Here is a 12,531-nt window from a genome sequence, read left to right as displayed (position 1 = left end):
CCTTGATATGTAAGATAGACAAATACATAGATTCTAGATAAATCACTATTAATTGAAATAGAGAAAGAGTAGAGCAGCTTGCATGTCTATTAATTGGAACTGGTAACATAAATTATTATATCTCCATTAAATATTATTCACATAATATAGCTTCTTCCCACCTGAAATGGGTTTCCCTTCCTTCTCCTTCAAGAAATCTTCTCAGGTCATTTTATATCTTAGTGATGATTTCTTTAGTTGCTGCTAGGGTATTACCCACCATACCAATTTTCACTCACTTTTACTACCCTTAAGTGGTAGGTTGATCACATTAATGGTCCCAATCAATGGCCACTCTATGTGCATGCTCTCTGCCTTATAACTCTGTGGTTCTGCTCCAATTTAAATCTGGACTTGGCCGGGGCGCCTGGGTGGCGCAGTCGGTTAAGCGTCCGACTTCAGCCAGGTCACGATCTCGCGGTCCGTGAGTTCGAGCCCCGCGTCAGGCTCTGGGCTGATGGCTCGGAGCCTGCAGCCTGTTTCCGATTCTGTGTCTCCCTCTCTCTCTGCCCCTCCCCTGTTCATGCTCTGTCTCTCTCTGTCCCAAAAATAAATTAAAAAAGTTGAAAAAAAAAATTAAAAAAAAAAAAAATCTGGACTTGGCCATGTGACCTGTTTAGGTAAATAGGAAAATAGCAAATTGAAGACACATACACATGCAGGCTTGGAAAAAGAGTTTGCAGATTTCTGCTTCCTCTGTTTACACATTTCTGATGGACCCCCATAACTGCCAAAAAACATGCCTAGTAGGACTTCTCAGGATAAGGTGTGTGGAGTGGAGTCCAATCATACCAGCTGAAGCCATCATAGACCAGCAAACTGCCACTTAATTGTCAGGCCACTGAGTAAGCCCCAGCTAAAATCAAAGTACTGGCTAAACCAGTGAAGATCAACAGAACCACCCAATCAACATGTAGATTCATGAGAAATAATAAGTGATTGTTGTTTTAAGCTACTACAATTTGGAGTTGTTTGTTATACAGCAATAGCTAACTGATATACCTGTCAAGTTACTTTTTCAAAAATATGTAGATTTTCCCAAGCTACTCATGATTATCAATTAGCATTCACTATCTTAAAAAATATTTTTAAAATATAGTCTACCATAAAGTTCAGGACACTCTGCTATCCTTATGGTGGTTTAATCATTATGTCTTCTACAAACCTAGATATTTTGTTTTAGAATTTAGTTGTTTCTTAAGTCAACTTCCATTAGCCTTCTTAAATTATTTCCTTATTAAAATTTATTTAATTTTTTAATATTTATTTTGAGAGAAAGAGAACATGAGTGGGGGAGGGGCAGAGTGAGAGGGAGACACAGAATCTGAAGCAGGCTCCAGGCTCTGAGCTGTCAGCACACAGCCCAATGCAGTGCTGAAACCCACAAGCTGTGAGAACATGACCTGAGCTAAAGTCAGACACTCAAGTGACTGGGCCACCCAGGTGCCCCTATTTATTTTTTTAAGTAGGCTCTAAGCCTAATGTGGGGATAAAACTCCCAACCCCATGGTCAAGTGTCACATGTTCCACTGACTGAACCAGCCACATAACCCTCCATTAGTTTTTTTGAGACCAACCTACATTATTTTCAGTAGTGTGGCAATCAAGAGGATAATGATTATGAACCCAGTGGAGAGAAAAACCTTTGGAGAGGATTTCCTAAAGTCATCACTTTGGGGGTTTCTTTTTTTCTCCCATCCTATGCCAGTTCCATCAGTAAGGATCTCAGTTGACACAGAACTTGTTTCAAATACAGGAGGAAGAGATGTACCCACAACCAATCACCCATGGTAAGAGAAGTTTTGAGTTTTGTTTTTGTTTTGTTTCGTTTTTTTAAAGCAGGAGTCTTTCAGACAATGATGAATATGCCTTTATTCTGATCTTGAAAAATCTTTAAGGAAGCATTTTTACAATGCTGTGTAACACAAATTGGTTTAACCCACTTCTATACATTTAAAAGCCTATGGAAAATAGACTTTTAAATGCATCAGGTTTCTTTGTTTTGTTTTGTTTTGTTTTTTCTGCTCAGTGCTTTTCCTAAAATCTCTTTTCCTTGCATTCTGGGTTTTTTTTCCCCTTAAACAGTCTTCAATTTTTCAAAACAGAGGAGGATTGATTAGGACCTTCGTTCATGCCTTATTCTCAGAAGATGAAATGCTTCTTCAAAAATCCTTTGCAAACAAGCTCTCAAGTCAATTACTCTCCATTTTTTGTAATGTAAAACAAATTGTACCATTAGTCATTTAACACAAGCAAAACATCTCCCTCTGTGGAAACCACCAAGCCATTTGTTTTAAAAAACTGAAGAATAAATCACACTTACCTAATGGATGAAGCCTGATAATTTATCCATATGTCATTACTAAAATTGACATGGCAGAAGTTGCCAAGAGGAAGCGATAAACAGTAACTCTAAAAAAAGAAAAACAGTTATTGAATCATCATTAATCATATCTTTGTTTTAAAGTTTGATTCTGTTTCTACCAGGACATTAATTGACATTTTCACTTACTCTTTTGCCTACAATTGAACAACTTTAAAAGAGCTGTTTTCAAAATAACTATTCTCATAGCCAGTCTGTGGAAAAGGTACTATTCCCAAGTGACTTTTTATGATACTTAGGTTATCAATGAGTGGCTTGTGCATGTGCCCTTTTTACATCTAAAAAGCAACGAGAAGATGCTCACATCTGCATCATTTGTTTTTTAAGATCGTCGACCTTGGTACTGGGTATCATCAGTGAGACAGGAAAGCAGAACCCTCCAGAGCAAAATGACCTAAGTTCACATTGCGTTCCCTAAGTCCAACCTGGATCTCCTGAAGCCAGTGGCCATACTCAAAACCTACACTCACTTCCGGCAATTATGTCATATACCAATGGAGCTTCCTCTAAGAAACTGAAAATTCTGTTAATTGACCTTAATCTCTTTTTGCTGTTTGGCAATGGTTTCCCAGAAAATTAACTGAAAAGGCTGTAATGGCAGCCCCAAATCACTCTTACTCAATGGTGCAATGCCACTATTAAATATACATATATATATATATATTTATATATAATATATATTTATATATTATATTATATTTATTATATTACATATAATATATATTATATATAATATATTTATATAATATATATTATATTTATTATATTTATATATAATATATATATTATATATATATTTGCCTCACTAATCTCCTTTGTTAAGTGGCTTTTTTAAAACTGGGCAGGTCATGGCAAAAGAATTTTGTTGTTGTTTTTAATAATAAAATTACATTCATGTTGTGGTTCTTTGAATTGTTGGGAAGGTCCCCTTCTGTATCCACTAGTGAAAGGTGTGATTCAGGGGTGCCTGACAGGCTCAGTAGATGGAACATGTGACTCTTGATCTCAGGGTTATGAGTTTGAGCCCCACATTTAATGTAGAGGTTACTTAAAAATAAAACTTAAAAAAAAAAGATAGAGAGGTATGATTCAAAGAGAGGGAAATATAACTTAGTGGTAACCATGAGCTTGGTACTTTACATACATTAGCTTATTTAATCTTATACCACTTTGTAATGTACTATTGTCATCTCTTGATTTGTAGTTGAGGAAATGAAGGCTCTCTAAAAAAGGGATAACTTACCCAAGGCCACATATGGAGTCAGAATTTGATCCCGTGTGGGTCTGACCCCAAGGCCAGTGACTTGTGTCTTCTCATTGTCCAGTCAGATTTTAATAAGACCTGTTTGAATGACATTTATGAGAAGCCACCGAGTTTCATCTAATTTACTTTCTGGATCTAGGATTACTTTTTCCTCTTTTTTATGTAATCTACAGTTTGCTTACATTTCATCCCTTTTAGTTGCCCAGAATGTAAAAAACAGAATTGAACAACAGTCCCCTATTACAAAACCCAAACTCCCATGACTTGCAGACAACAGAAGCAAACTGTCCACACGATGGTTTAAATACTCTGACGCCGTGCTTGCTTCGGCAGCACATATACTAAACACTGTCATCAAGCAGGCCAATATTCAAATTCTCAGGGGGTTGCTGAGTATTAAACAAGGTCACGTATGTAAGCACCTGATAGACGTACAATAAACAGTCACTTGATCTGACAAATACTTCACTGAGTGGCAAACAAAGCTGACCCGACTCCTGTCCCCATTAGACAGCCTTGGAGGAGAGGAAGGGAATGAAAAGTGAAGGTGGGGGAATAACACAAAGGGCCAGGGCCTCAAGGCCATGCAGCCAAACGCAGCTGAGAGTGTGGAGACCAAACCTCCCGCTTCACAAAGTCAAGGTCTGGGGCTTTTAATTGTGTTCAGGGCTTGGTAAAGCTTTCTTCTCCATTAGTGAAGCTTCCAGTTCCTGTTGCCACTTGGGAGGGAAGCAGTCAAGCCTGGCAGGTAACAAGTAGCTCTGTGATGACAACACTGCTCAGACATCAAGCCTGTTGACAGAACAAGCTGACAAGTTCATACCCCCATGCGGGATTGCGAATTCTCTGATGTGTTTTGCCACCTTCAAGTGTGGACAGATGTATTTGGGGGGAAAAATGATTTTATTGCAAGTTAGGTTTTTCTTGTGTTGCTCAGCAGCCCCTGTAGTTTTGACAGGTGCAAGAGAAGCGGTGGATGTAGGTTTGCAAATCTAGCTAGGATGCCTCGACGCCTCCCCCAGTTGTGCATCGCGGAGGATCAGCAGGCTGTGCTGGCATTCGTCCCATCAGGATGCATGTGGCTAGTGCTGTTTGGAAGAAGCCTTCCTGGATAAACTCGCCCCACCCCCGTCTTTCAACCTTTCTGGTGAATTCCTTTAGGGAGCTCACGGTGTGCCAAGTACTGTTCGAAGTATATGTAACTAATCACTTTATCTTCACATCAGCCTGTGAGGCAGCCACTATATTTGCCGCATGTCACAAATGAGGAAACAGGGACACAGGACAGTTAAGTATCTTGCCCCCAGTCACCCTTGTAAATAAGTGGCAGGGCCATGTTCTGGACCTAAGCAGAAAGATGCTGGAGTCCACACAGTGTGCAGGACCTTGCACTGAGAAGCTAGAGATGCTGGGATTCATCCCTCACTCTGCCACTTCCTCATAGTGACGTCTACATTCGCCGAGCACGTACTGTGGTCCTAGCCCTGCGCTAAGCACCTTCAATACATTTTTCACTTAATACAACAATAGGAAGTGAATACTACTGTTATCCTTACAAATGGGAGGATTGAGGGGTGCCTGGCAGGCTCAGTGGGTTAAACCTCTGACTTCGGCTCAGGTCATGATCTCGCAGTTCATGAGTTTGAGCCCTGTGTCAGGCTCTGTGCAGACAGCTCAGGGCCTGGAGCCTGCTTTGGATTCTGTGTCTCCCTCTCTCTCTGCCCCTCCTCCACTTGCACTCCGTCTCTCAAAAAAAAAATTTTTTTTAATGGAAGGTTGTCCTTCTAAAAAAAAAAATGGGGAGACTGAGTCTTAGAAACATAAGGAACTTGCCCAAGTTTACAAAATTAGTAAGAGTTGAGGCCAAGACAACTTTATCTCTCTGACCCCAGAGGTCTTAACTACTACAGTGTCCTGCCTCTGTCCCATATTAGTTGTCTTGAGTATTTGACCTCTCTAGGCTTCATTTTCCTCATCTGTAAAATGGGCATAATATTAGTAACTATCTCAAAAGATCAACGTGAGGCTGAAACAAAGGTATATGAGGAAAATCTACAAACCATAATGTACCAGACAATTTTTAGCTACTATCATTTTTTTTTTAATTGCGCTATATTTGACCCTTAGCTCTTTCAAGTACTTATCTAACCAGGCCCCCAACTAAATGCAAGTTTCTCAAGAGTGGAAACCATGACTTCTCTGCTTGTCATTTTATCTCCAAAAGAATTTGGCATAGAATTTGGATGTATGGTCAAGGTACATAGGTAGAGCCTGGTGAATGTTTCTTAAATAAGCATAAGCATGTGGGACAACAATGCCAGAAGTTTTGTCTTAGAGGAAGCTTGGTTAAGCCACTTTGCAAAGGCAACTTCAGGCTTTTAGCCAATAATTGTCTTATTTATAATAATTATGAAAGACATGTACATTGTTTTATTTTAAAACAATACACGAACTAATGTGAATCAAATCAATGTGGGAAAAGACTCCAAGAAAAAATCCATAATTTCACTCTAAATCCATTAACCTGAGGTATCCATCCCTCCACAGCTATTTCAAAAGCTCACTCGGTTTAGAAGAAAGGGAGTCTGCTTTGTGGGAAATATGTGATTTATGTAGCAGGACTAGTGACAATGACCTCCCTTTCCTTGAATTTTCTAACCTATTCTCTACAAGGATAAACTCTCTTGTGTTAATTGAGGGATTCTCTCCATGACTAGTTTGATCAATGTGTGACCATTATATTATCAATACACATTTTCTGTAAGACGTGCTGTAATTCACATTCTTCTCCAAGCAAATTAATTCAGTCCTTCTCAGAGCTGAAGCCTCTGGCATATGTGACCTCACTGATTTACACGCACTGAGACATAACTCAGAGGGTGGAGGAGAGAAGAGAGAAAAGAGAGGGCAAATCTCTTGCCTCTGTCTTCTCCACCCAGTGGTTTTGTGCAGGGGAATCTCACACAGTCCTGTAGCACAACCATGTCTTTAGTCTTGAACAAGGTAATGCAAATAAATGAGCCTTTTTCCTTCAAACAGGACAAGTTCCTTGTATGTCAGGGTCTTTGCATTTGTCACTCCTTCTGTCTTGGGTGTGTATTCCCAGATCCCCCCATCACTGTCTCCTTTCTGCCTTTCAGTTTCTTTCCCCAGAGGCCTTCATCCCTCGCTAAAGTAGTCCACTTCCCAGTCCCACCCAGTAAGCCTGTTTAGGTATCTCCACATTTACCTGGGCCCAAAGGTATCTTACGTGTTTATGTACTTCCTACCTGTCCCCCTCAACTTGGGCACAAACTCCTACAGGGCAGACAAATCTGCTGCACCCCTAGATGCTTGGCATAGTGTGGACTTCACTCTGGGGAGACAGGCCACCCTCCCTGCCAACCTCACTCCTACCCCCGTCCCCCATCTCCATGCCAGAAGGGCTGTACTGAGGGCACATCCAAGGAAGTGGGGTGCCCTGGCCCTTGGTGGTGCCCTGTATTCTCATGGTGACTGGGGCACTGTAGCTCTGTCTGTGGCACCACCTCAGCTCAAATCCTGATCCACACACTTGGTGTACTATTTCAAGGAGTCTATATCATGACTGCGAGGGTACAAATTCCTGTGCCAGCTCTTAGCAGCTGGGTGATCTTGGGCGAATTACTTAATCCCACTAGGCCTGAATTCCTTCCCCCTAACAAAGGGGACATAAAGCACCTATTCTGCAGAGTTGTGAAGATTCACTGAGATAATGAATGTACTGTGCTGTGCCCAGGGCCTACTACAAGGCAAGCTGTCAATAAATTGTAGCTCTGAATTTATTAATGATGGAAGATCATTTATACTTATGCTGCCAGTCCCTCTCCCATGGTGGACCCCAATAATTGATTATACCATTCTTTCTGTTAAAAAAACAAAAAGAATGGCTTCACAACCTTCATGTAACACCACTGTCTCCTAGAGGGTCACTACCAATCAATCATTCAGTGTTGGTGTGCAGACTGAGGCCTATTAGCCCTTCCTGATTTAGGAAGCTCTTAACAGGCTGTCAGGATTATTAACATTGAGCTTGATGTCCAAAAAGGAGATTTGTAGTTAATTTTGCTTCTGGACAAGTGATATATTCAGAAGTATACACCCATGAACAAACCCACTAATGTGGGAGAAAGAATAGTAATGGGAGAGCCTGCTCTTGATAGATGAGAGTGGAGGGGAAGGCCCCACCTCCTCCCATTAGGTCTGGCTCCCAAGAAGTTATAGAAACAGGACTATCAGAAGGCAAGTTGTGAGCACTGCTCTGATTTACTCTCTGATATATCGCTTTAGATGTAAGAGCTCTGATGGAAACTGGAAAAAAAATGTCCTTCATGATTGGTTCCCTTTGAATTCTCATTAAGTATTCCAAACACCTCCTAACAATTTCTGGGTTCCAATCAATATCAACAGAGGACTACAGTTTTTAATAACTTATTTTTAAATTAGAATCAAGCAGCTTATTACTTTTTTTTTTGGTACCATTTTAGAAGTGACAATGAGATTATTAAGGAGCTTTTCCAACAGCTGAGAAGCCTGCTGGCTTGGATGGATAGCAATAATACTTTCAGAGCAAAAATGTAAAGAAGCTAGAAAGATGAACTATAGACATAAAAATAGAAAGTGAGGCTTGTGTTTAACTTACTTCTGTTAAGTCTGGCCCTCCCCTAAAAAGCAAATTAGGAGATGCCAGCTTCCCCACACCCCCAGGTCCCCTTTCTTATTCCCACTTTCAGTGGGTTTCTTCATTTCTTGAAGGACCCAGTGCCCCAACTTTCTCCATCAGTTTCATCATTGAAATCTTCCCCTAAGAAATTAGTTGGGGGAAAAGATAATTCATACCAGAGTGGAAATGCCTAGTGGCTTAATATTTCCTCGTATAGACAATATACAGACTTCATCGCTTAAAGACTTAGGGCTGAATTGTGTCCCTCCACCAATCCGGTGTTGGAGTCCTAACCCCCAGTAACTCAGTGTGTGAGAGATAGGGCCTCTAAAGAAGTAATTAAAGTTAAATGAAGTCATTGGAGTGGCCTTTAACCAATATGACTTGTGTCCTTATAAAAAAGAGGAGATTAGGGGCACCTGGGTGGCTCAGTTGATTAAGCATTTGACTCTTAGTTTTGGCTCAGGGCATGATCTCATGGTTTGTGAGTTCAAGCCCCTTGTCGGGCTCTGCACTGGCAGTGTGGAACCTGCTTGGGATTCTCTCTCTCTCTCTCTCTCTCTCTCTCTGCCCCTCCCCTGCTCGTGTTCTCTCTCCCTCCCTCTCTCTCTCTTTCTCTCTCTCAATAAATACAATCTAAAAAAAGAAGAAGAGGAGGAGATTAGGACACAGACAGGCACAGAGGGAAGACCTCTTGAAGGTGGAGACAGAAGACAGCCATCTACCAGCCAAGGAGGGAGGCCTCAGAAGAAGCTAACCCTGCTGACACTTTCTTCTTGAACTCCTAGCCTCCAGAGCTCTGAGGAAATAGATCCTTGTTGTTTAAGTCACCCACTCTGTGGTATTTTGTTATGGCAGACCTAGCAAACTAGTACAAATAGATTTGGAATCAGTGAAATTTATGTTAGAATCTCAACTCTCGTGTTTAGTAACTGTGAAATCTCAGGTAGACAGCTCCCTGAACTTAAGCTTTCTCAACTATTTTTTTTCTTTTTTTTTTTAATTTTTTTTTTAACGTTTATTTATTTTTGAGACAGAGAGAGACAGAGCATGAACAGGGGAGGAGCAGAGAGAGAGGGAGACACAGAATCTGAAACAGGCTCCAGGCTCTGAGCTGTCAGCACAGAGCCCGATGCGGGGCTCGAACTCACGGGCCGTGAGATCATGACCTGAGGCAAAGTCGGACGCTTAACCGACCAAGCCACCCAGGCACCCCTAGCTTTCTCAACTATTAATAGAGATGACAATCCCAACCTCATAGGGTGCTTGTGAGGGTTAAGTGAGACAGTATGCATTATTGGTTAGCATAGTACTTTCATGGTACCTGGTACCTTGTCAAGTATTATTATTACCACCATTACTACTTTTATACTGGAATTTTAACTGGATACAGATGGATGAGATCAGTACTTTTATACCATCACTTGTCTTTACATAGTAGATACTCATAAAACATTTATTCCTGGATCATGCTTCCCTGGGGGCTTCTCACTCCTAAGGGACCCTCAATTCCCATACAGATGGCACTGCAAGCTACAGGTGGCCTTGGTCTTCAAGAATGTAGATAAGAATTGTGGAAAAATATAAGCAGAGTCTATCCTGCAACAAAGGAGGTGAGATGAGTCTTCACCAACTTTTCATTTGAAATAAATTTTAAGCTTACAGAACTATCAGTGATTATAGTTAGACAAATAGTTTATTAAATGATTCATACTAATACTGAAGCAGCTTGTTTCTAATTAATTTTCTGAGAAAGACACTTAAATGTAGGCTTTAAGATAAATGTCTTGACTTGTGGAACAGTTATGTAATAATTATTGTTTCAGGCCAGACCCATTAAATTTCAAAAAAACTTCTGAGTTTTGACAATTAAATTGTTTTTAGAATCTATGGTTTTTCTAGCAATCAAAACTTCTGATAAGGGAAGGGAAGACCTCACTAAAACTAATACTATATCCCCTACCCTACAGTTTCACAAAAAGGTTATAAAACAGATCACTCAAAACCATTTACCCACAAGGCGTTCTACGCAGTCAATACAAATAAGTCACGTTGCCTTGCATTGCATCAGGAAGCAGACATAGAGCCCCTTTGGACCTCTGGGTTCTAGGATTTTAGAAGTGAGCACATTAGCATCAACTGCGCATTTTAAGGCTTTCCCACAAGCTTAATCAGTTAATGGAAGTAAAGCTGAGATTGAACCAGGTAGGTACGTAGCACCAAAATGCAAAACCAATGTAGCCTTTCTTCTAAGTTTTGTCCCTAGTGTGCACACTCTATCCTGGCTATTCCTTGCCAGTAGCAGTGAGGTGTCCCCTTTTTGTCTCTCTACTCCAACTTTCACAGGAAATGTCTCTATTCATTTATCCTAAGTCCATAATGTTCCCCATCCTGCAGCTGTATGTTCTACTATGCCCCCTCCACCCTCTGGTGCCCAAAGCCCACTACAACCTCCCCTTCTCAATTATCTATCTCTTATCTATTTCCCTGTGCAAATCCGGCTGATCACACTGTGCAACAGACTCAAGAAATCCTGGGTAGAGAGGCTGAGAAGAGGGGGGATCTGGGTCCCACTCTCATATCTGGCCTCTGGGAGTTCCTAGAGCACAGCTGTTAAGAGTGTATCATTAGTTCTCACAGTTCGTGAGTTCGAGCCCCAGGTTGGGTTCTGAGCCTGCTTCAGATTCTGTGTCTCCCTCTCTCTCTGCCCCTCCCCCACTCGTCCCCCCCCCCCACCTCTCTCTCTCTCTCTCTCTCTCAAAAATAAATAAACATTAAAAAAAGGGTACATCATTAGATTGCCAATCAGTACCTCCGCAAATCTAGAACTGACCCAAATAAATGCACATTAAAATCTTTGAAGAAGTAGCCTAACAATAGAAAAACAGACAAAACATTGAGTTGTTTGTTTTTTCTTTAGACTTCTTTTGTAGTTGATTTCCCCTTCAAGAAGAATAAGAGCAAGATAACTTTCTTTGAATTGAAATGAAATTCTCCGTTGGGAATGGTTATGTACACAAGACTTGCAGAAAACCATTTCCCAACTTGTCCAACAGCACACAAATGATCACGGGGACATGTTCTCTTCACTTCCGTTAGTGTGTCACCTCCACATTGTCCAGAAGAGGAGAAAAGAAAGACTGACTTGTGCTTAGTCACACAGGATAACCGAAACTTCACTGCACATCTATTTTTGCTCACTACATCGCTGGGCCCGGCAGAACACTAAATTGTTTTCTGCTTTTCTTAAGTAACGATCAATCAATAGATTGATTCAGCTTAGCCTCCCTGTGTTTACAATCTCATGGTAAACCAGGGCCATGCTTGATTTCCTTTGTCCTGCATCCTTCAGTCGCCAAGAAGCTTTTCTGCCTGTTCAGGTGACCCTACTCCCCAGGCGAGCTTAGCTCTTCATGGGTAAACTTGGTTTACAAGTGCACACCCATAGTCTTTGATTCAGCAGTTCCCCACAGCTTTTGCATCCGACCTGACTATACTGTCTCTCCTTTCTTCACATTGTAATTTGTCCATCAACTTTATCAGCCAGTCAATGTGTTCTATTTTAAAAATTCTTTTAGGCTCTAGTGGTGAGAGAATATAGAAACGAATAATGTTGTGATGCTCTGGCCTTCTTTTTCTTCAGTGTCTCATAGAGGAATTTGGATGGAGATTGCTGGATATGACAGCCTCCGTGAACATCTGCAACATCTCTTGCAGGACCCAGTAAAATCTTCCCGTGCTTTCACAGGCAGATCTGTTATTGTACATGGGAAAGAACCCACTAGAGCCTGCAGTTATGATGAGCTCAGTCACAGAATCCCCTGGAATAGTAGCTAAAGGAATAAAGGCAGAAGTTAAAAATGAAATTAAAAGCAACAAATATAATGCAATGCTCCTGGTAAGCATGTAGTAGATACCCATTAACCGATTAAGAGACAAAGAAAACACCAAAATGTAGCTCAGTTGTACACCTTCAGAGAGTGCAGTCACTGACAAACCGCAGATACTTAGGACACGAGGCTTCATCATCCCCTGTGCAGGTGATGGGGAGACTTGAATGAGGCAAGTGTCATTTAAAAGGGAAAGCTTTAGAGTGCCTGGGTGACTCAGTCGGTTAAGCGTCCGACTCTTGGTTTCAGCTCAGGTCATGGTCTCTCAGTTCAT

General features: G+C 41.1%; 1 protein-coding gene across 1 annotated transcript in view; it reads left to right on the top strand.

Annotated features, from left to right (window-relative positions):
- The window catches only part of LOC125168121 (uncharacterized), a 75,457-nt gene extending 63,253 nt beyond the window's left edge, over nucleotides 1-12,204 (top strand). Inside the window, exon 6 of the mRNA XM_047863052.1 lies at nucleotides 12,011-12,204. Within this exon, the coding sequence (XP_047719008.1) occupies nucleotides 12,011-12,204 (194 nt within the window). The remainder of the gene's footprint in view (nucleotides 1-12,010) is intronic.
- The last annotated feature ends 327 nt before the right edge of the window (nucleotides 12,205-12,531 follow it).

The sequence above is a fragment of the Prionailurus viverrinus genome, chromosome B3 (genome assembly GCF_022837055.1).
Source record: "Prionailurus viverrinus isolate Anna chromosome B3, UM_Priviv_1.0, whole genome shotgun sequence".
NCBI classification, from domain to species: Eukaryota; Metazoa; Chordata; class Mammalia; order Carnivora; family Felidae; genus Prionailurus; species Prionailurus viverrinus.
Note: the sequence above shows the minus strand (reverse complement) of the source record. Positions and strands in the feature narration are given on the sequence as shown.